We start from the raw sequence: 24,886 nt of genomic DNA, 5'->3' as shown, positions 1-24,886 counted from the left end.
TTTGCCATGAACAGAAAATGTAAAGATGAAGTTCTACAGATTTTAGAACATACAAAATATATTTTAGGAATACACAGGTTTTTGTTGTTTGTTTTTCATAGGATAAGGGAGAACACCAACTGCCCTGAACACCACTCATGAAGTAGATCTTAGTGGAGATCTAAGCAGAGAGCAAATTAAAGGTTTTCTTCACCTTTCGTATTTGTGGGCTCACACTCCCTCTCCTGGACTGTGCTGGCACTGCCACTTGACAACAATTTTTTTGTGTGTGTTTATGTATTTTAATAAGTACTATAAAAATAATATAAATGAAAACCCATCATCATCACTAAAAGTAAGAAGATTAAGAGTTTGAAAGCTGACATTCTCAACTTTCATTTTAAGAACAGGACCATGCAAGATGATTTTGTCCTGACCAGCAAAAGCTTTATTTGTAGGTGAGACCATAGTGACATTTGGATAGTGTTGGCACATCCTGGTATTGATTTTGTGTCCAGACAGACAGACCTTTAAAATGAAAACACTGGACCAAGCAATAAAATGAAATTAATTTTTGGCTAGAATATACTGTGATTCGTCAAGTCTTTTGATTGAATTACACTGAACGTGACAAGAGGTTTGAGATGATCACGAAGATACAAGCAGTTTTAGTTAACCCATTTAACTAATCCCTAATGAAGGACATTAGGAGAACATAAAAAGCCTCTGCAAACCGAAGTCACCCTACACACAATAACTAGAGTGATACAAAGTTATTTCTATACCATCACACCATTCCGAGGTTTCTCCCATCAAGAATCTCAAAATGAATTCAGAACTCTACTATAATGAAAGAAATCTATCAACTTAGCCAGCTGTATATACAGGCATGGCTTAAAACATTGATTTAACTAATCATATTAGCCACATGGTTTAAAGTTAAAAGTCACCAGTTGAATATTGCAAATTCTACATATATTGGAAGATCAGATTATACATTTCAGATTTCATTTTTCCTCCTCTTTTAAGTCTTAAAGATCAGACTGACACAGACTGATGAAAAACTGGAAGCCTCAGAGGTGATTATCTTTTAAGAAAAGAATCTTTTTTCCCCCGTTTAATAAGCAAACTAGTACATGTGAAGAAAATCTCAAATAATTAATGGATGCCCTAACTCTTTCCCACGTTACTAACTGGAAGCAAACAATTCTATCCTAGGGCTTTTGTGGTGTTCTGGTTGTTTTTTTTCCCCCTGATCCCAATACATAATTTTTCAAAAAAAATGATCCAGCATCTCTTAAAATCCTGTAATTTCAGTTGCCCTATAATTTAAAATGATAAAAGGTGTGAAAAACATGAAGCACCTTTTGGTGTCTTTCTGAAAAGGAAACATGTCCTGCCTCAAAGCCTAATGCAGTTACAAAATAAATCGAAACACTGAACCCACCAACTGTGAAATTTCATTGTCTTTGATATATTAGATCACTCTCGCTACAGCTATTACCTATTCCCTGACCAGCTTTTATGGCAGAACAGGATCTTAAAACAGCGGAGAATTCCAAAGAGACAAACGCCTAGAAAAAACTGGCAAGAACAGTGACATCATGAAACTTTCAGATTTGGAGACAGAGATATTTATAAGCTTAAAGTATTTCCATTTGGGATTATTCTCCATATTTCTGAAAGGATTCTACATGGTGTTTCAGACATCTGGATTCTTCATTAGCACTTGCAGCCTGGTGGAATAAGCAACTTGGGCACTTAAATCTCTAAAAAATAATAAATAACATAGCTATCAGAAGTTCCAATTGGGAAGCAGGTGTGTACAGCTGGGAAGGGACAGGGACAAAAACCTTTAAATTTATTTTTCACGTTTCTGAAGACCACAAGAGTAGAAGAGCCCTAGCTCTCCGAGGCTGGCAAATCATGGCATGAATCTGACTATGCTGTTGCACTCCTGAGGGAAAACCAGGAACAGCAGCCTGAATTAGATCTAAACCAGAAGGAAACAGATGGAATGCTCTGGAGTCAGAGACTCACACAAAAGAATGGGCCAAGTAGTTTTAATTCACTGAGAAGGTCAAGTCATACAAAGTACCCAGACTGCATGGAGAAATCTGCATTCTCTTTGAAAACAGCCCCTGGAATAGCAGCAGCTGCAAAAATAAAATCCTATCTCAAAAATAGAAACAAACATAAAAAGCCTACGCTCTCTTTTTCTAAGAGTACAGCCAGATCCAATTTTGGGTGACATCCAGAGCAGTAGACGCCTGTGTGCAAGTAGTATTACTAAGGATAGCTTAAATAAAAAAATGCTGTGCAGGGTGAATTGAATCTGTTTTATTCAGTTTGTTAACTAATGCCTATGGAACAACATCGCCAAAATTGACATATAAACAAATGAATTTGCAAATGCTTACTGAATATAAAATATTTAATAGAATTTAAGAGATATACTTACTATTACATCAAATTTGGAATAAATATCTACAACTTTTCCTAAAGAGAAAAACAAAAGTTAATCAAGTACTTAAAATGCAAAATTAGTTTTCTTGCTTCATGCTTTCATTTGTTGTCTTATAAATTACACAGAAAGAAAACAGACAAGGTCAAGAAGGAAACACGGAAAAAATAACCCACCCAACCTACCAAACCGTGTTCTTCCAAGCCTATCAACCTACATCTGCATAAATATGTTTTTCTATTCCCTTTCTCCCCCGCCTTTTTTTTTTTTTATTTTTTATTCTTTCCCCTCCCTCCCCCCATCAATCCAGGGTTCAGCACAATTTCTCTCACCACACTTTTATATACAGAAGAGCCAACACGCACCTGACTCATCCACAACAGGTAATGCCGATATCCTTCTCTCTACAAATATATTCAAGGCTTTAATGATAGGAGTGTCTGGATGTATGAAGGCAATGTTGTGGTAAGTTCCTATTCCAAGTTCATCCAGATTCTTCTTCATAAAGGCAGGCTTTGGCATCTCTGACATCTAGGAAAGTCAGAACGGATGTATTTACAGCGCAGTTTTCTACACCTGCCATGTTTCCATACGATTGGTACATACATTAGGAAATTAGGAATATATACATTAGGAAATCTGTATTCACTCATCCACCTACGGACTCCAAATGATCGTTACAGTAATCTGCTACTAGATTAATCTAAAGCCAAAACAAGCTCAGATCTAGAGACATTACTTCTGTTCAAAGAAGCTCTAAATTAAGACTATATAACTAAGTTTTTTGCTCAGTTATTTATCTTTGTAGTAACTCATCACTAAAAGCTTTTGATCCTAAGCTATATGATTTCCGCTGAAACTGGAGAGAGAAGACGGCAGAACATACTATACGATGAATGCTCATTTTGAACTCTTGTTGCTTTGTTTGGCTTCCTATTCATTCCTGTGACTAACATAAGCTACAGTGAGCAATGATAACCTCGTCTCTGGGAGACAATTCGTTTTTCTAGTCACGTAAATGAACTTCTGAAGCTGAGCAGATCTTCCAGAAAGGACAGCAAACTACTCAAACGGCCAAGGCATGTCCTTGGTGTTCAGGTTTCTTTAAATGACTGAAATAAAGTAAAGGTAATGTACAGGTCCTATATCAAGCTTTAACCTCTCTGTTATCAAGAAGAGATATGCACAGATACAAAGAACGTGGAAATTCCTATATTAAGTCTTTAATTTAACATGTCTACTGGGGAAAAAAAGAAAAATCAGTTAAGCAAAGCATAGCTTTAAATACTTACAAAAAGCTGGAGGAACTTGAGGATTCTTTTATGGGTAAGTATATAAAGTGCATTTCCACTGACGGGATCTATAACTGGCAATCTGTGGATTTTGTTTTTGATCAATGAATATACAGCATCAAAAAGGCTGAGGAGAAAAACATTTATTTTTTTATTTAAAATTAGTTTTAGCTGACAGTGAGTAAAGTCAAGTGATATATACATATATTTACAAACACCCATGAAGTACATATCACGAGAAATTATTTGTATGATCTTTAATGTTATAGAAAAAAAGAAGTTAAGGAATTTCAAATAACCTGTGCAGCTGGTAAAACAGATCAGCAACAATATGCCCATAACATCTAAAACCGGTAAGAAAATGTGATAGAAAGTGACTGTGGTAGAAAGAATAGCAGAATATTTCTGCACAAGTGAAAATTGTTTTTCCAGCGAGTGCTGTGCTCACGGTATCCCTGCGCTCAGAGTTCAGAGACAGACACACAGTGGAAAACAAGAGTGTTCTTGCCCATAATACATCTCAATCCCAAACTTCTATAACATTTTCTAGGAAGAGCATTTTTATGGCTAAGTGCATATATGCTATTAAGCCTAAACGATTATCTAATCATTTAGTTATTAGGGATTGTCAAAAAGTTCAGTAGTACTCAAGCTGTTACGTGATGAACTAGAGCTCCCTCTCAAGTTACCTTTGGTAAATAAGGTATAATAACAGTTTTAAAACCATTTCTTTCAAATTCCATCAAGAATAAAAAAGTCATTTATATTTTACAGTCATTTATATTTTAAGGAACACAACCTAGGAGTAGAGCAGAACAAAACACACAGATACTGTCCTTTAGTTAAGGAAAGTTACTTCATTGGAAAATACTGTAAGTTTTCATTTACTCTGATTCCTGATAATGAGACAGCTGAAAGGCTCTGTATAGTTTTTGATTTTCATGAAATAAATACACCTTGCAGGCTAGCCTGAAGGGTCATCATGTTGCCTTTTTGCATATTTTTTGGCAATTAATTTTGGTCCATGTCTATTTCATCTACCAGAAATTTCCCTTTTTGGATAATTAAAACAAGTCCTCACTCACAATAAAAAGCTCCTACATCTTGTTGATTATATTAAAAGACAGTCCTTCATTACTGTACTCTAGTTTACGATGTAAATTGTTTCCTATTACACAAAGAAGTCCTAAGTTCAGTGTTGAGATGGAGTTAGCTTATTTCAAGTTAAGCAGACCGATAAGCAAAATCCTACCTTGCATCTGGGGAGATGTTCACTAAAGGTTTAAACGTCTCTTGTAAATAAAGCTCTGCGTATAGAAAATGAATAGACCATTACCAATTTATAGGAAAACATTAGCTTTTTTATGAAAGCATTTTATGAAGTCATTTGTACAAAATTAAGTGGAAGACAGACAGCAATATATACAGTTACTTTAGATAGTCTACCACTTATGCATATTCCTCTGTATTGACATTAAAAGGACAGAAGTTTAAAAAAATGGGACTAAACAGATTACCAGCAGGGGTCACTGCAACAACAGCAAATAATTCTATACCAGTTCCTCTTCTGAGAGGGTCTGCTGCACAGAGTACTTCTATATATTATTTCATGGCGTACAGTCTATTTTTGACATAACAGTTCCTCCCGGCATTCAGCACTTCTGTCCACACCCAGAAAGTTCTATGAATTTCTAGTCGCATCACGCCATTCACTCGGGCACAGCTTGTTGCTCATCCATCGGTTCACTCAATACGTTGGGTCGTCTATTCATTCTGCATCCTGGCTCAGATACATTTCCATTCCACATATCCTCATCAACTCTACAGCCATACATACTCCAGTTTCTTTTTTTCTTTCTTGAAAAGCAAGTACTAATCACGAACAAGTGGTAAAGTAGTACATAGCCCAGATCACTCTAGTCCATGTACAGTTTCAAGTAGCAAAATAAGCAGCAGGACGTAAAAGACAAGCTTTTACTATTTCTGCTTTTGTTAAAAAGTATATGGACAGAGGCAAGCTATGTCAATGATTAAATAAAAGTCCACTCTACTGAAAAACATTAGAATATTTTAAATTATCAACCAAGTAGTAAATATTCTTACCCCTCCAGGTTTCTATCTTGTGCTCCTCCAATTCATAAATCTGAACCTATAATGGGTAGATGGAAAGTTTAGCTTGAGGTATTGATTTTAAACCCAATATCATTAACAGTATTATAAATATCTGAATAATTTCCTAATGTTTCATTGCAGGCAATCTAACAGAGTAACAACAGTCCAGAGTAACACTTCTTGGCAATAGCAAGAAGGAGGGGGGAATCCTGCTCAGTGCAGCGTACCATACTGGACCTATCATTTCAGGGGACAGGAAAGATCTTTTACCTGCCTAGGTTTCTAGTCTACATCTCATAAACTCAAAGGCATCACCTCGGTAATTTATCTCACCTTAAAACAATACGCCAGAGTAAACCCTACAATGATTCCTCACACCCCCAAACCAGTAAAAAGCTTACCCTGATCACTTGACTTCATAATGCTAACAGAGATGAATTTTACTGCTACTTGATTACAAACAAGCAGAAGCACTTGGTTTTGTGCTCAGTTCAATCAGAAGAACCAACATTGTATTTCCTCCCACCCTCAAGTTTAATCTTTTACTGTTACATTCTTCAAATGTTTTCAGAGACTGCATCTAAGCCATGCAGGCTCTCAGCATTTCTCCTGTGCCAGCAATGTTGCTCATCTGACCTGAGTTCAGCTGGGCCCGGGAACCAAACAGGCAAAAAAAGTTACAAAAACGTTGTTAGTTTTCTGCTGATTTAGCTTCCTTAACTGGCTCTGAAGAAGGACAAGCAAATGACACTGGACAAAGGATGTGGCAAGCCTGCACCTTTTGATGGCAGCTTATCATTAGATCACATCAGATCAGCAATAACATCAAATCACCCTCAAGAGTCCAGTCTTTGAAGTTTAAAAAAGGCCAAAACCAAAAAAAGACACAGTCACATCACCAACTTCCTGCTGTTCAGCAGCTATTTCACAAAGTTCATTATCAAAAGAATGTATAACCTTCCTACAGTAGCTCCCTGTTGGGACATTATTGTAATTTTTGTTTTTTTTTTTTTTTTAGTGATTGATGCTGTCTTCTATTAAGTCAAATGTTGCCACTTCTCAGCTATTTCTCCTTATTGCTGCCATTTTAAGCACAACCTATGGAGTAGGATGTTAGACGATGCAAACGGAGTGACAACAGTCAGACCTTACGTAAAGTTACATGGAGAAACTACTGAGGTTGAGGGTCATTACAATATGGAAACCGTTTTAAGGAAGTTACCAGTGCACAATCACTTTTCATTTGCTTCTCCCCCCACCCCCTGTAAATCCCCAGGGGAGGAAAATAATTCTTTAACAAGAAGAGAGGACACAACAGTATTGGCATCTGACAAGAATTTCACTATAAATTTAAGAAATTAACATGAGCTTTGAGAAGCCCAGTACATCAGATCTCTGCTTCATCCAACTGTTCTTGATTTCTTTAGCTAGTAAAACATAGTATGTGTCTTTTAAATGGTAGAGGGGGAATTGTGACTTGACAGGAACAAGAAAGGGATGTAAATGTTTGTACGAACATGCAAGCTAGAGAATTTAATCAACTGACTGCCAATGGGAATTTTAAATTACAGTTAATTGAAGCCAACAGATCTCCAACTGATTGTGCAACTCAGCCATGTAACTAGAATATTTGCATATATTTAACTAGTTTAAATTGTTTATTCTACACCATCACTCCAAGAACTGAGTAACCTTTTAATGCATCCAAGCCTCTGTAAGCTAGCATCTTGCTTAACTCTGCACTATTCTTTCGGAATAGCTCTGTCACAGTTAGGAGACAAAGATGATCATATAAACATGGGAACCACGCATAGCTACATACTTGATTTTTAAATACAATTAACTTTTTCATGTTAACTTAAAGACATCCTCCACAAATGCTTGTTGGTTGATATTCGTCATTTATATAGAGCTGTGATTACTATTGAAATGTGTGCTTTGAAACAACCTGAACACAAATAAATACAGTGATCCATAATCAAGTATTTTCCTTCATACTTTTTATATCACATCTAGTTTTTAGTAAGTACGTTAAGTCAGGTCCTTCATCCCAAATTCATTAGTTGCAACACTAAGTGGAGCCTTGTATCCAAAATGAAGGCTATCATTATGGTAAGCACCACACAAAACATAATACACGGTAGTACTCATTAAGGAAATTCCTCATGTTTATACACGTATAACTGAAGCAGACAGATGAGGTCACCTGCCCAAGGACCTCCATGGCTGAAGCTGGGAACTGAACCCAGGTATCCAGATACCATTCTACTACCTTGCTCACCAAGCCATCTTTCCATTCAAAAAAAGCCTCCTGCAGCGAGTATACCCATGACGTATCTAAGCTTCCAAAGACTTAAATAACAGTAACAATCATCATCAATCTTTCAGTTTGACATTTCAGTCTCTGTACTGTATGAAAGTATAGCTTAACAACATACTTACCATTGGAGACTTATAGTATCTATGCAGTATGTTAATGAAATCTGTAATTGTTAACATTCCTGTAACAAATAATACATAAAAAAAAGTTCTTCAGATAAGATACTTAACACATAGAACTTCCAGTTATTTTTTCTATTTATATTCACAATATATAATTTAATAAACATTAAATCCATGTAACGTACTACTTGTACTGGACTAATCAACAGTGGAATTCCAAACTATGTATATTCACTTTCACATTGATACAACACTTCAGAATAAAGACACATGTCCGAATTAATATTCAAAATGATAACCTATGTGCTTCTCCTCTTCTTTCAACCTGACTCAAAGAAAACCTTGAATCCAGACTGCATCTACCCCCAAAAGCACAGAAAGAAAAGAGTTTAGAGCATCTTTAAAGGTTGGAGATCTATCCTTGCCTTTTGTTTTCTTTTCAAATAAGACACGCTCTCATTAGGCACCTGCCAAGTCCCGCAGACTCTGACTCAAATGAGGGAACAGTATAATCCATTTTCTTGGCTATTACTTAAAGAACTTCATTCAGTCATTTCTACGGTAACCCTCAATGTCTGTATTGAAATGTGTTGGTTTTTTCGTTTTTTTTTAAAGAGACAGTACATCCATAGTATATACATTTAAACCACCAACACCAAACTATGTAATGTAATGCTGATGATTATTTTAGTTACCTGAAAAGATTAATTTTTTTTTGAGCTCTCAAGTTCTAAATTTGAGAAGATGTAATTGCTCCACTGTTTACTACTCTTACATCTAAACTGAAGAAACTAAGACACGGGGAAGGGAAAAATTAATCTTTAAAGCTTTAAATTACTAGAGCTTAGTTACAGACAGAAAATGAAGTATAAAAGACACACAGCATTCTTATTATGTATTGCATGAAACTACTGCTCCCCCCCCCCTTGGATTTAAAATATTTTAACAAATGCTTTATAAAGTATCTACCATTAATTTCCAAGAATCCTCAATCTACATTCCAGATCACAAGAAGTACATATAATAATATTTCTAACTGTCACTATAACCCTGTTTTTTAACCGCAACGGAGATCTAATTTTGGAAGAGTATGGTTGTGGCAATTGATTACATGATTTTTACAAAAGCAATACATTGTCTCCCAATATGGGACATATCTGTAGCATTCAACATTAGTTCTGGTATTTAAAGATTTCTCAGTGCACCTTACTGAGAACGCGCAAAGAAAGACATCACATGTATATTAGGATACTGTAATATTACATTCTTCTTATAGTTCCTATTTTCAAATTTTCTTTTTGTGACCATTATGTTTATTTTTAAATACACAGTGAAGTGCGCATATTAGAGAATAAATTTCAGAAAGTCGGGACCTAAAAGAATCATAATTCTCAAATCAGAGCAACACCATGAAAGCTGGCAACATTTCACTCCTGACAAGGAGAAAAAGAAACCCTCTTTGCCAGAATCTCTTAAGGATGTTAGACCATGGCCCCAGACCGCCTTCTGCAACAGTAAAGCGCCCTGGAAATTCAAGTAATCCTGAATAATGTTGAACTACTCACCTACAAAACTCTGTTTTTTACTCTCCCACAGTGGAGCTGCTCTCACACCATTTGCCACCAAGGCAAAAAAGGCTTTCTTCACCTGCAAAAAAAATGCACAACTTAACAAACCTTTGCTCTTAATTTAACACACCAAACATCAACAGAAGGGTTTCCCCAGTTATTAGGAAAAAATGCAGTATAAACAGGTAGCTGGTACGCAAAACAGAACAAAACCCACACACACCAAACAAAAACCTTCAGCCTTTTACTTCTAAAATAGTTAAAAAGCTTAGAAAAAAGCTTAGCAAAACCAGACCTGTTTTTGTTTTATTATGTGTTTTATGTGAAACCCTCTGATGAAGAAGGTAAGCTGATACAGATGAAAAGATACGCTCACTAAACTCAAATTTATTCCCATTTGACGTTACCCACAGAAGTTATACCACCCTAAATCATGACATTGAATAAATATGTAATGAACATAATTATCACAGATGTCCAGTTTACGGATATAGCTTAACATTTGAAGACTGTGCTATATTCTAGTTAATGCTCACTGTAACAAGTTGTATAAAAAAAAGACTGAAACAATAAAAGTCTCATTTCCTCTCCAGAGTTTAGACTCAGGATTTATACAAATTAAAAGGTGTTGTTTGATTACTTTAAATATGACTGAAAGTTGAAAGGACTAGCTAGCCTGTTTTGCTGCTTAAGAAATGTAACCAAATCCTTTCATTTTTTAATTAATTAGCCCTCCCTAGTCTCTGAATCAGAGGTTACAAGGTTAGAGTGTCATTCTCAAAAGAAAAGAAAAGCTTCCCTGTGAACACTAGTTCTCTGAAGCATGAACTAGTTGGGCTCTAGTGCACCTCAAAATCCCAATCCCTTGGCGATACACTTGAGCATGTCATCATTCCTGTCCTGCCCACACCCCTAAAGCGCATTCCCATGGAAAACACGATACAGAATTGACGGTTCTTGTCCAGGTCTTGACCTGGTACAAAACTCGGACATAGCCAAGCTGTATCTCTACATCCATGAAACTGGCCCTCGGTCCAAATAACACAGAAGCAGCAACTGTTTGGCAACTGCAATCTGAACAGACCGCCATTACACAGTGGTATCTTAAGTGTCTACTTTAAATTGTGTGCCAAGGGGCTCCTCCCCACAGCAGAGTCAGGAATAAAAAAGGGCTTCACAGTCGATGGAATCAGCATCCAAAAAAGTGGGAGTAAACAAAAACTACAGGTAAGAAGAAAAAAAGAAAAAGGAGCCATTGTTAGCTACAACCTTGGAAGAGCCTGCAAAGCCATCCATATGATAGCCAGTGTCCTCTGACATTTGACAGAACCTCCATTTAGGCTCTGCTTAGTGTTACGATGTAGCAGCTTAAATTTCTAAAAGTTAGTAAGACTTCTACTCTGCACCAGAACACATCACCTCTGTCTTTACTTCAGTGATTTGCAGTGAGTGTTTCAGATACCTGGTGTTATCCTACTCTACATGAATTCCAGTCTTTAAGATTAGATTTTTGAAAGCAAATCGTATTTCTTATGACCTCTCTGCAGCCCCACTGCTTTCTCTCTGACCTGAAAAGCAAATCTACTCCCCTGACCTCAGCAGATGACAGTTCTCAAAGCTGCCTCCGGATTTCACAGACGCTTCTGCCATATTGTCAATGAACAGCAATAATCATAGAATGGTTTGGGTTAGAAGGGACCTTAAAGATCATTTAGTTCCAACCCCCTGCCCTGGGCAGGGACACCTCCCACAAGACCAGGCTGCTCAAAGCCCCGTCCAGCCTGGCCTTGAACACCTCCAGGGATGGGGCATCCACAGCTTCTCTGACCTGCTTAACAACCACCACCCCTGAACTGCATCAGAACTGAAGAAGCCATGTGGGGAAAAAAAATACCCAGGACCATAAATAAGACTGTAAGATACACACCACGTAGTATTTACCTAGAAAACGGTTAAACGGAAAGGTCCCAGAGGTATTCGGCCACTTCACTGACACAGGGAGGAGTCAGGTAAAACAAACATTGCCAAATCCACCACAGGGGTGTATTAACTCATGAGGAAGACTGAAACCGCAAAGAAACCCTCCAGGCAGACACATGAAGTCTTCCCACATAACAGCATCACGCTTACAGCTAACGCAGTGAAAGCTAACAGCAGGGAGCTATTTGGGGAGCAGATATGAGACAGAAGTGAGTTCACACAGACTAACTCCATCTGGGGGCAAAGTCAGTTAGTTCTAACCATTCTTCATCAAAAAAGAGGAAAGTACACTCAAACTGCCTGAAACTGAGAGCTTTCAGCTTTGGTATCTTTCTAAGAACAGCTATCACAGGAGTCAACGGTCACTGGCAATTCACGTCCCAAATCTTCCACAAGAGTAAGATGTTCAAGCTGTATCAGAGCAATAAGGCAACAGCTAATCCATTAAAAACAGGAGGAAAATTACTTTCTTCCAGGTAATAGTCATGCAACAAAACTCCTCAAGCAAGTTTATAAACTCTGTAATTGGTAACCTGGAAAGGAAGCATGCCCGCAACAGATAAGGACAGCAAACTACAGGACTTCAGGCAACCTCTAAATCCTTGCTACTACTTCTCCCTCAGACGCAGCAGCAGCAAAGAACACCAACTAACACAATGTTCAGATGGGCAAGATGGTAAAATATACGTATTTTTAAGATTCAGAAATGACACTTCAACAAAGACAATTCCAAAGATATACTAGGGAAGAAGCTGAGCTTGCAGACAATCCAGAAGGAAAAGAGAGTTTCCTCATAGGATCAGTTCCTGCACTGAATCTGTTTGATTTATTTGCAAGTTATTTGTCTCCAAGAATCTCAAGAATCTTCAGTTAGATGCCATCTTGTCTAGCTTTAAAAGACAGATTTTGGAGACACTGAGGGCTGCTGAACAGATACAGCTACTAAGATAGCTCAGAGTTAAATCCTTCACAAAAGACAATGAGTTCAGCTTGGGTATTACAATATTAAACATTTGATGTAATAAATTACTAAAATTTAGCGAAGAAATACTCAAACTCATCCCTCTGGGCTGTCCTCCTAAACCACAGTTTAAGTGACATTCCTATTGTTTTATTCAGCGTTATAGTAGAAAGTGTTATACACTTACCTTTAAATAAAATAACAATACCGTCAGTTCTTACTGTTAATACTTGTCTCTTATTTAAGTAAGGTAATTACAAAGGAAAAAAAACAACTTAATTCTTATTTGCTAAAACTGCTTGCAAGCACAAACATACACTCATCCACTCACACTTTCCTTTAGTTTCTGTGGTTTACCAATTCCAGTTGCCCAAAGTACTACTTGGTGGCCAGCCAAAGCACTGGGGTGTGGAGCTCGGCTTCCGTCCAGCACATTTAGATGTTTCAGTGATGTTCATGCAGAAAATACCCACAAGGACCTTCCTTTCAGATTACATATAGTTTGTGGCCTTTGAAGATTTCTACCATGTCCCATCTCTGGGTCTCCAACAGTGTTGTTAATTCTCGACCCCACCACTGTTGCTCCTTCTCTGATCTCGAGTGTTGGACTGAGTTGACCTTCACGAAACCATTGTTTGTCAGCCAGATCCCATAGATTGTTGCTGTTCAACACCATGTACAAACATTCCTCAAACAAAGCACTTTTGTTCTTATTAACCATGTAGTGGTCCTAACAAACACAATGAACCATTAAGAATGGGATTCATCTACCCAAATTTAGAGGTTGTTCTGACATATATCCTGACTTTGCACATTCACTGTGTCTCTTCATAGCCACCCAGGGGAAACAGTCATTTCTGTGGCATGACTCACCAGCCTTAAACGGAGATTAAGTTGTATCCCACAGACGCCATTTCCCCTCTCACTGACTGTAAGATGTCTAGGAATTTACAATTAGATGAGGAATCCTACTTTATGTGACTACTTGTCTTCTCCAACATTCTGCCCCGTAAGTAGAAGGGTCATGTTATAGCAAAGGGACACAGTGACTGAAATCCTAGATGCTTCATAGATCACATCAACAATAGGTGCTATTATACCACCATGAGCAGAACAGGAACAAGCTTTTCCTACTACAGGAACTCATTACACCAACTGTGAATGTGCTGAATAAGAGAACAGGCTAATTTAGGTTAGACAGGATTTCTGGAGGTCATCGTTTCTGTAGGCCATCCATATACTTCCACTGTAAGCCTTAAGGAGGATGTAGCCTCCTCCAATGTAACAGTCATTACCAAGAACGACTGAGTTAAACCCATATATAGGAAGTCCTGTTCTTCAGGTACTGGAATATTTGGAAAACCTTGTCCCTTATGCTTAGTAAGCTCCAAAATAGCTTGACTACCAGGCAGTGACACCAGAAATGGCAGTAGCAGACAGAAAATTTCACCCGAGTACAGAAAAAGCTTTTCTTCAGTGATGTAAAATACTGAAAGGGACACTCCTCATTATGATACATCAGGCAAGTAATCTCACGAGCCCTTGTGGAAATGCTCTCTCAAGTAAATATCTGTGAATGAGGGAAGCATCTGAAAGGAAAACTAAGGATCAGCTTGTTTCCAAAAATTCAGCGTGTGTACACACACACGCTTGTATCTTGTTTACCTCACACTATGTTATAAAAACTATAACTACATGCATAAGCGACCAGTGAGTTTCAAACTTGTCTTCTAGGACTGTCCCGTAAGGTTAAGGAGGGTGACCGCTACTGTTGTGATCACAGTTCTTGGCACTGAAAGGTCGGTGCTGAGCAGAACAGAGAATGCTGCTGTGTTGAAAGACACACAATGCAGCACTAGTGTCTCAATGCCAAAGTTAACTTGGAAAAGCTGGAAGGTAACAGAAGTAAGAAACATAGTTATGGAACACCTTCAGACATGCCAGCACCAAGCAAGAGGATGATGCAAACGACTAGTAGCATAGACAGTGTTAAAAGATCTGCCAGAACTTCTGTCGGTAAGGCTGCCATCCAAGGGCAAGATGATAAACGTGCACCTCTCTTGACTCATCTTTCACTGTATAAACCAATACCAGGGCATTAGCTTTACTTGTCTGAAAAGCCTCTAACGCAACCCCAAGAAATGTCTATTTAATCAGATCAGAACAGAAAGGAAGAAGCACCTTCTTTTATTTTTTGGCACACAGTTCCCATAAAAGCAGCACCAGACCCAGCTGATCATTGACACTTTTATCGTCTCTGATTCCTGATGGATGGATGCTCAAAAGCTGAGCTAGAACACTCATCATGATTTTCACTGAAAGAGTTGACAAATTCCCAGTCTTGTCTCTTGATGATTTTTAAGGGCTACAAAATGTAGAGGGAACACATGCCTCAGAAAATTCACATGTGGACCGCAGTATCAAAACCAAATCTTTCAGGCAATCACTGAGAAACAATAACCCTTCCTAGCATGACAAAATACAGAGTGTGATACGTAGTTGAAAGAAATTTGCAAGAGGAAGGCACTCAGCAAATTGGGTAAGAACAGCTGAAGGTTAAACTCATATGCTCATATGCTCTAAGTATGAAACAGCAAGGCATGGAGTACCTTCTCAATGGGTCCCTTGTAAAGGGGAAAAAGTTTTCCATTTTCAAGGGGTAACAGCGTATATATCTTCACAATATAAGCAAATATGACAAAGTCACTCTAGAATACAGTCTTTGTTCTCACTGTTAGAATAAGAAGGCACAAGAAAAAGTTACCCCGAGACTTCTCTTTTAGACGCTAAACACTTGCATTTCACCAGTTCTTACCAAGAAAGACGACCAAGAGTAGTACAACTGGTCTTTGTTGTAAAAGGAAAACCATCAGGCCTCTGCTGTGACCTTTGTACTGCATGAAAACTGGGCAACCTCCACTTTACACCCTGGGACGAAACTGTGTTTATGAGCCGACTGACCCTCAAACGCTTTTGATGTGAAGATGTGAGGAATGAGGCAACAGTTTCTAGCCCAACATAAACAGGACTACATTTCTTTAAGTAGCATGGCAAGTTCTCTGGCTGCCCAAGTCTTGGCAGATCTCCAAAAGAGGAAAAAAAAAAAAATAATGAAGAATCCCAACTACTGTGTACAAGGGAAAGGCAAGCCTGACAGTCTAGCTGCAATAAGACAGGTTTGTAACACGTCTCCCCTGCTACTCCCTCGCATTTCAGGTAGTGCTTCTTCTGTATCAGGGGCTGTAAGGCAAATCTCATACAAGGAATTCATGACAGCGTTTGTGTACTTGTTTGATAACCCAGCCAGAGAAGAGGCAAAACAAGGTAACAAACTACTCAAGTCATACTAACCGTGTCAAATAGGGTGCAAGCCTACTCTCACATCCAGCAAGTTATAGTCTCTTTTTATCTGAAAAGTACTCTTCAACAACAACTGGAGGTGCTCACACTGCGTTTTCTCCTCCGTATTTACTCTCAGCTGCTCCTGAAAGTCCTCAGATCCCAGGTAACGCAATACAGTCCCCTGGAGAAGGCTAAGCACCCAATTTTCACCTGAACAATTGGAGAACATAGGAAAAACACAATCCTAAATTCAAAATACTACTTTGCCACAGAAAGCTCTTTGGGCAATCCTCCTCTTCCACACAGTCAACATGACCTTCAAAGGATTTATTTCCACGACCTGAAAATTTTTGTGAACTAAATCGAAAGCAAGGACTCCAGCAATCATCACCTTGATAATACAAGAGCAGTACAAGCTAAATATTCTCCAAATACGTCATGCACTTTTGCTTTGCAGCAATTCACACCCAGATGGCAATGACATTTAAACACCTTCAATTTCGGAGAAGGTAATTCTTCCCAAATGCAAGATTTGAAGTAACGACATTTTATAGAGCTGGACCAATTTTCCAGAGACTCTCCACACCAACTTTCCAAGCAGTCAAGAGGAAACTGAAAAACACTTCTCCTAACTTGTAATCTAGGGATGACGCCTACTATGAGGAATCCGTTGAAGTTCTCACAGGAACTGCTCTCTTTTTTAGGGGATCATTAATTGCTTTGTCTTTAAGTTTCCTAAAGAGGGGCCACCAAAACATTTGGAAGGATATTAAACATTAACTTGCAATTCCTTTTTTTTTTTTTCTTTCAAATAAAGCTGTAATGTCCAATCCAGACACCTTTTTAAGTTATAGAAAGCTACAGTCCTGTAAAGGAGTTATTTTGAAAAGTCAAAAACCTCTTTTGTAGTACATATATACCGTTGAAAAGTTAAAAACCTCTTTTGTAGTGCATATATACCGTTGAAAAGTTAAAAACCTCTTTTGTAGTGCATATATACAGTTCAGCGTTTTTATAAATTGGCTTGTCTGGAGAGACTAAACCAGCATGCAAGACTACAACCAACCAACACAGCGGGATGACTGATGCATTCAAATTTATTTTCCAATTATTTTCTTCTTTGGTCTATGAATTCTGTAGAAGCATTTCCGCCTTGAAGGACTATGCCTTAAAAAAAAAAAAAAAAGAAAGAAAAGGCTACTTAAGGACTTAACAATAAAGACTTTTGCCTAGGGCGAGGGCCAAGCAAATCTTGAAGAGAAGAATTTCCTTCTCACACCCTCAAGTAAAGTACATAAAAATTGGACAAACCTGTTATTAACTGAGAGGTTACATTTGCTTTAACATCTGAAAAGCACCAACCAACAACCATCCACAAGCAGCTCCTCTAGCTCACGCTGAATTTCCGAAAGCTTGCATGAAACAAGATAAAAATTCAGGTCTCTTCTCCATTCACAAGAGATGGAAAGGGAACACTCCTGGGAGATGATGCACTACTAACAGCCATAGAGTACTTAGTAAAACTTAAGAGCTGATGGAGTACTGCCCTTCAGATCCAAGCCAAACCCCAGAAATAATAGGTAGTGTCTTAGGTTAAAGTAGAATCGTGTTCTAGACTTTTCCCCAGAGAGCAGGTACTATGTCCACATGCAGAAGTCTTCCCCACAGCACATCCACATGAAAAGGTCCCAATCCAATTGAAGACACCAAAATGAGACCTGAACTGATACTACACGTCAATATGTCCATATTGTAGATGGTAATTAAGGGCTCTCCTCCTCCCTCTAACACCACATGTGCTGATTTAATCAGGACCTCTTCTAGATAGCTACTGGTCCATGATTACAGTCAACTCTATTATTCCGTCTCAATAAGGTACTCTGCTGATAGTTACGTCCACCTGCTGTTTGAGCCTAAGCATTTAGGATACACACACAAAAAAAAAAAAAAAGGAGAAAAAAGGCAAAGCTCTGTCTTCTGTGCGGAAAAAAAAATTAAAATCACTCCAAGCTAGAATTTCTTCTGCTAGATTTCATGCCACAATGGGCTACGGGTAAGACATCAGGTAAACCTCACAGGCAGAGCCACTGGGACCAGCTGGATTGGGAAGGGTACAGAAATTCTTTCACAGATCTTAAAGATCTCTGCAGAAACAGTGGTGGTGGGGTGGGGAAGGCACGAAGGATGATGCATGACTTTCACTCAGCCAAGCACAAATACCTTCCCTACACCCTGTGTAGACTAAAAAGTTTCTGCTTAATTGCAACAATGAACTGGCATTATCTTCCTTCAAGATCCAGGAATAAGTGCTTCGTATTGGTTTTGAGAGCTGCAGGAATTACGCTCCTCTGCCTGTTGTATACAAGCAACAGCAGCAGCTCTAAAAAAACCAGAAGTCTTCCTGTATTATGCTACTGATTTCAGCCTGATCTCGATGAAAGGAGCTTTTATGTGGCCTGCTCAACTGCCTCAGCCCACATGCCAGTTAGAAGCTAAATTACATTATTCTCTCAAGTTCTGTCGGATGGGTAAGCAAGGAGGGGCGTTCACACTCCTCAGAAATGCAGAGAGTACATTAGTTTAAATTTAGCAACTTTGAAGAGGGAAAACCTCAAAGCCAATTAAGGAACAGACAGTCAATCCTTTTGTAAAGCTGTGAGAACTCGGTTGCGACAGCAGACCCAGAGTCTGCTGTGTCTTTCTGGAAGCAAGAGATTCTAGAGCATTCTTCCTGGAAGCCTGGTCTATCTCATTACCTTGGAGAGAGGCAACACCCCTGTCAAGAATGACCTGGAGGGAACAAGAATAATAAATCCATTTACTGAATAGAGTCAGCACAAGGAAGAGAAATCCAAATCCTCTTCCACTCTTCTAATGTGGAAACCACTGCATGCTCTGCAGAACTTACACTTTATTCCAGATTGTTAAACCACTAAAGAAGTTTCCAGAAGATTGTTCCAAGTATTTTTCTAGCTACGTGGTAGAAAAATAAGTATTTGAGCTCTTACTAGCATGTGACAGTTACTGAGAAAAGCCTACATTAGTGATAACAACATCTGGTCCATTACCAACTCAGATAATTCATTAAATAGAAAGCTTAAATAATCTAATCTTCAAGCGACACAACTGTCCAAGATTTCTTCAGAATATAAAAGTCTTTAGAATTCCGAAAGCTTATTTTGATGACTGTTTCCACATAAACATGATTTTTATTAGTTTATGAAGTAGTGCTGCACAAATACTTTAAGAACAGCTTCAAAGTCATGGGGAGCAAAAGCTACATATGTTTTAGTATTAAAACTTAAGTTTACTTTTAACAGGTAAAAATATCATTTGGCCAAAGGTTAGGTAGAGCTTTTCACCCTGCAAGAGCTTGTACAAACTTTACAAGGCTTTTGTACACTACATTTGCTAACATACCATTCTTGGGACTGCTGCTTGATAGGGAGCAGTGAAGTCCCTGTCTTATAGTTACCTTTTACATTCCTCTTGGAGGGTTAATTGCTCTGTGCTACAAAATAAGCTAATGCTTCTCATCTTTACGTAGGCTGGGCAAAGTCAAAACAAATTAAGTAATAAATTTGTTTGAAGGCTAGACAAAAATCTGGCCTTAAGTAAGCTTAGAGAGCTAAGCTTCAGAGACTGCTGTAAGCTAGGTAAGACTCATTTCCTTTAAAAATTCAAAGAGTTCAGGATGACAGGGGGGGAACGCATTGGTCTCTACAGAAAACATCAAAGTCAAACATATGCAGTAACAAGGAAAAAAACGAAACCACATTAGTAGATGATGCTAGTTAAGACAAAAGTAATGACGACTGACAGAATGTGAACAAAGTGCTACATTTTGTTGATACATGAATTTAATACAGGAATTACTAAAATTCCTATTTTCCTTCAAGCCATTAATACCAGTTTCAAAGGAAAAGACCAGAGAGCGTGTCACTCTGTGTACCTGATACAAGTTAAAACCAACAAAAAGAAAGTAAAGACAGAACTGGATGTCACTATTTCCCCAGATCACTGCCACATTAAATGCATTAACATTGTAGAGTACCCAAGTACTGTGCTGAGCACACAAGCTGGTAACCAGTAAATCTGCATTCAGCTCGGTGTTTTCCTGGAGTCTACTATAAAGGTAATCCAGTCAATTTATTGAATAATTAGAATGAGGAAGAGCAATAAGCGAACACTCATTCCCAGAGTAGCTCTGCAGGGGACAACCCTTCTAACCCCCTCAGAGGGGCTGTGAAGTGCTTGTTCTCCTGTTGTTTACATCTTGGGAGATGCGCAAGAGTTTAGAAAGACAGTTCATCCACTGTGAGCTGCACACTGTTGCAACTTGCCCAGTTTCCCCACCATCCACAGAGTCAAGTTCCCAAACTTCAGAGGATAGCTCATAACATCTAATTGTCTCTGGACTCCCTTCCTGGTCAGATCTGACTTTAAGAAGCTTTTAATGTGCGTCAAGCAAAGATAGCATCTTCTCTAGGAAAAGCAAAAGGCTGAGGCTTGTCACAAACAAGGAGCATTCGCGGGTCACAGGCAAGGGAAAGCCACAGCACTGAAGTGGACTTCAATACGATTCAATAAATGTTCATGAGGACCAAATACTTACAGGTAACATTTGTATTAGTAGATTAAAAAGGTGTAAAAACAGTCCACCGTCAGTCTGAATCAAGGGAACTGTGCCAGCTAGCACTCTCCCAGACAATATCTGTCACTTCTCAGGGTTCAGTACAGGCTAGGGACCATTTCAGGTAGGCAGACTAAATGCAGATTCTCTGTTTTGGGGAAAATATAAACTAAGCTATATTACAGCAAACTGAGCTGTGCCAGTTGGCCTCAGGCAGGTAAACAGACCTTGGCTCGGTACATTTTATTTATTTAGTATAGATGTTGCTCAAGTCTGTGCCAAGCGACACATTCTCCAGCTGAAGCACAGCACATCTCTCCCTTACCATATGATCTGATGCCTAACGGAAGTGCCTGAGATCCACCACTGCTTTCACAGCAGCCAAGCGTAGGTGCCAGTTGCACAGGTGTACTCTTGACACACAAAACCAGACTGAAGTGCTAGCACTAGAAGCAAGATGTTTGGTAGATGCTGGAATCGAGAGGCCCTCATACCTTCTGACTGACAAATAAGCAGGACTGAAGAGAGCATCAGCCCATTCCTGCTCTTTATTAGCTGCTCCTTCTGCTATTTAAGGCCTTCTTTCTGTTTCCAATATAATGGTACCTTACTGTCTCCTCTCTTATTCAGGGTTAAAACAAATCTTTACACTAAATCTCTCAAAGACATTGAGACTAAACATTTACTTTTATTAACAGATGTTGCTTCAGTGGTATGACTTGTGCTGCGTTATTGAAGTTAACAACTCCAGTTTTCCCACAGCTAACAACAGTTTTAGAATACTTTCCACAGTATCTCATGAATAATTTTCCAGGTGGAAACATGTCATGTGTGCTGTGACTGCTGACCAGTAGAGGGAGACAGGATACTGTAGTCAAATAGAAAAAAATCCAACAGCAGAATCTTTCAAAGGATGCTGTTAGAACACAATGCAGCTTATACTAAGGGAGGCAAAAAGTGAGCCCTTAGATATTCTGCTTTAGCTCTAGCATTATTAAAAACTTGAATTCAAATCTCTGGAGAACTTTTTCAAGGAACCAGGCTTTTTTTTTTGTTTTAAATTAAGAGAAACACTGATGTGGGTAGGGGTGAAACAGATCCAGGAAAGACAAATATCTGCAAAATCCTCTCAGTTCGAGAGGATTCACGGACAGTCAATGTTTCAAAGCTGTGTACTACATTTTAAACACAAGAACTGATAGAAAGTCCTGAAGTACTGGAAGATAAGTAATTTATATACTAAAAAAATACGTAAGTTTTATATATATTAAAAATTAAAACACGAAGAACATTGGTGACAGCAAACATGGCTTCACTAAAGGCAAATAATGCCTGATAAATTCGGTGGCATTCTACAATGGTGTTACAGCATTAGTGGATAAGAGATGAGCAACTGACCATCTACCTGGACCTGTGCAAAGCATTTGACACTGTCCCACACAACATCCCTGTCTCTAAATTGGAGAGACATGGATTTGACGGATGGACAACTCAGTGGATAAGGAACTGGCCACACTCAAGAGTTGCGGTCAATGAATCGATGTCCAAGTGGAGACCAGTGATGAGTGGAGTTCCTCAGGGGTCAGTACTGGGACTGGTGCTGTTTAACACCCCATCTGCTGGATGGGACTCAGTGCACCCTCAGCAAGTTTGCCTCAGCAAGCTGAGTGGTGCGGTCGACACACTGGAGGGAAGGGATGCCATCCAGAGGGACCCTGACAGGCTTGAGAGGTGGGCCCATGCAAACCTCATGAAGTTCAACCAGGCCAAGTGCACATACGTCGGTGCAATCCCAAGCACAAATCCAGGCTGGGTGGAGAATGGATTGAGAGCAGCCCTGAGGAGGAGGACTTGGAGGTCTTGGTTGATGAGAAGCTCAACATGAGCCAGCAACATGTACCTGCAGCCCAGAAAGCCAACCACATCCTGGGTTGCATCAGAAGAAGCATGGCCAGCATGTTGAAGGAGGCCATATGAGAAGATCACAACATCAATAGACAAGGGGAGAGCAACTGACATCATTTACCTGGACCTGAGCAAAGCCTTTGACACCGTCCCACATGACATCCTGGTCTCCAAGCTGATAAAATATGGGTTTGATGGATGGACAATTCAGTGGATAAAGAACTGGCTTGACAGCTGCACCCAAAGAGTGGCTGTCAATGGGTTCATGTCCAGGTGGAGGCCAGTGACAAGTGGAGTCCCTCAAGGATCAGTACTGGGCCCAGCCCTGTTCAATATCTACGTCAGCAACATGGGCAGTGGCATTGAGTGCACCCTCAGCAAGTTTGCCGATGACACCAAGCTGTGTGGGGCGGCTGACACGCTGGAGGGAAGGGATGCCATCCAGAGGGACCTTGACAGGCTGGAGAGGTGGGCCCAGGCCAGCCTCATGAAGTTCAACAAGACCAAGTGCAAGGTCCTCCATCTGGGTCTACCCAGAGGAGGTTGTTGTTAGGTCTCCACCATTTACTTACTCTGCTGTTTAAAAAAAAACAAACAAACAACTATTCTGTTTTCATATTCCAGACACATGTATGTGCACCAGGCACATTGATCAACCTGACATAGTGTGTTTTGAAGATACTGAAGGTGAAACATTAATACAAGATGCTAGGTAAAGAACTACAAAGGGGAATACTGAAGAGAAGTATTCAGAAAACCTCCTAGCAGTGTAGCCCAGCATTCAAATCAACCTGTTTAATGTTTTCTTAAATAACCCTTTAATTTACTAGTTTTGTGAAACCTGCAAAGTTGGAAGACAGTGTCAACGCTGGATGAGGACTACAGCTTTACAATAATATTATGACTTTACAAATTAAGACTAAAGCAACTGGGATTAAATGTAATGGTACAAAAACTGCAGTTTGGAGAAAAAAAAAAAGAAAAGTAAAAATCAAACAGCCCCCTCACCAGTAATCCAGGTTCAAGATATGGTCTACATTTCTCCCATATCAGAGTCTGCATGAATAACTACAGGCTCCTCTTCTAGCACCACTGCTTTCAAATACCTGGAGAAGCAGACTGAGAATATGACACCAGGATCATAGACCAAGGCATGCCTTGTTCTTCTTTAGTTGGGAACCCTAATGATGGTCATGGATTACAAGTAAGACAGGGATTTTGGTGGTGGTGGTGAAATTTTTTTCCATCACCATTAAGTCACCTGTTTTCCTTATGGTGAATATTCACAAGGTTTATTCACTCGCACTCTGCTTCTCCAAGTATTACCTCACACAGGCTCAACAACTGGAGATGAAACTCTAACTTCTTTATGTTAACAGCATTATCTCCACATGCCTCCAGCAATGAAAACTGGTATCTGGCATGATTTTATGTAATTCATCAAGAGATCTGGGAAATCCAAAATGAATGGATGACCTGCCCTAATGGCTCCAAGATTAACTAGTTCATGGAATAAAGAAAATTCATCTCTCCAATTGCAACAGTGACCGAGCTCAAGCCTTTGACCCAGGTGACCACTGACAGCTGACAACTCAACAGGTTGTGGGTCATGCCAACAAGCTGCAGGTACCAACTCCCAACAGATTATCTCAGTGTGAGCATAAATATTCCCTGGAATCAAAAGGAAGCTAATAGTCCTTGAGAAGAGCTGAAAGAGCAACAGTAAAGATTGCTATCCCAAATTTGACCTTTCTAGTCAAAGGAGTCTGAATTCTTTAGTCCGGAGTTGACAGTCATTCTCTCTTTTGGGCAGAAGAGAGGAAATATTGCAGGACTTTTTACCAATGAGCCGGTGAAGTCGCCAACACAATCAACCTCCCAAAGAAGACAGCTTCTGAGAGACAGAGAAAGAAATCTCTGGAAAGGAATGTGGCAAAAACTATTCATTAGTATTATACCTAAATGTAACAGATACTCTTCACTAGAGCTTACAGTGCTTGCACAATCGAGTCCATGTGACTGGTGAAATGGAAGGGCAGATGCACTTGAAAGACTGTATCAAAACAGTCAAGAAGTGGAACATACAAAAAAAATCAACAATGTGAACGTTTAAACTCTGTAGGACTAATGTCTGTGTGCTTGAAAGCTCTTCCTCTAAGACTACAGGCTACCTTTTTCCAACACTTATCACAGATTGGGTGTCTTTTC

The 24,886-nt window shown here is 39.1% G+C and overlaps 1 protein-coding gene across 12 annotated transcripts in view; it reads right to left on the bottom strand.

Moving 5' to 3' along the window:
* Nucleotides 1–24,886, bottom strand: part of PRKAG2 (protein kinase AMP-activated non-catalytic subunit gamma 2) — a 251,980-nt gene that overhangs the window by 6,584 nt on the left and 220,510 nt on the right. For all 12 annotated transcript variants that reach the window (XM_054193035.1, XM_054193037.1, XM_054193038.1 and 9 more), the window contains 7 exons: nt 9,855–9,936; nt 8,290–8,348; nt 5,839–5,884; nt 4,988–5,042; nt 3,736–3,862; nt 2,809–2,974; nt 2,441–2,478 (listed from right to left, as the gene is read on the bottom strand). In XM_054193035.1, coding sequence (XP_054049010.1) covers nt 2,441–2,478; nt 2,809–2,974; nt 3,736–3,862; nt 4,988–5,042; nt 5,839–5,884; nt 8,290–8,348; nt 9,855–9,936 — 573 coding nt within the window. The remainder of the gene's footprint in view (nt 1–2,440; nt 2,479–2,808; nt 2,975–3,735; nt 3,863–4,987; nt 5,043–5,838; nt 5,885–8,289; nt 8,349–9,854; nt 9,937–24,886) is intronic.

The sequence above is a fragment of the Rissa tridactyla genome, chromosome 2, assembly GCF_028500815.1.
Source record: "Rissa tridactyla isolate bRisTri1 chromosome 2, bRisTri1.patW.cur.20221130, whole genome shotgun sequence".
Taxonomy (NCBI): Eukaryota; Metazoa; Chordata; class Aves; order Charadriiformes; family Laridae; genus Rissa; species Rissa tridactyla.
This window is presented reverse-complemented; position numbering and strand designations above follow the sequence as displayed.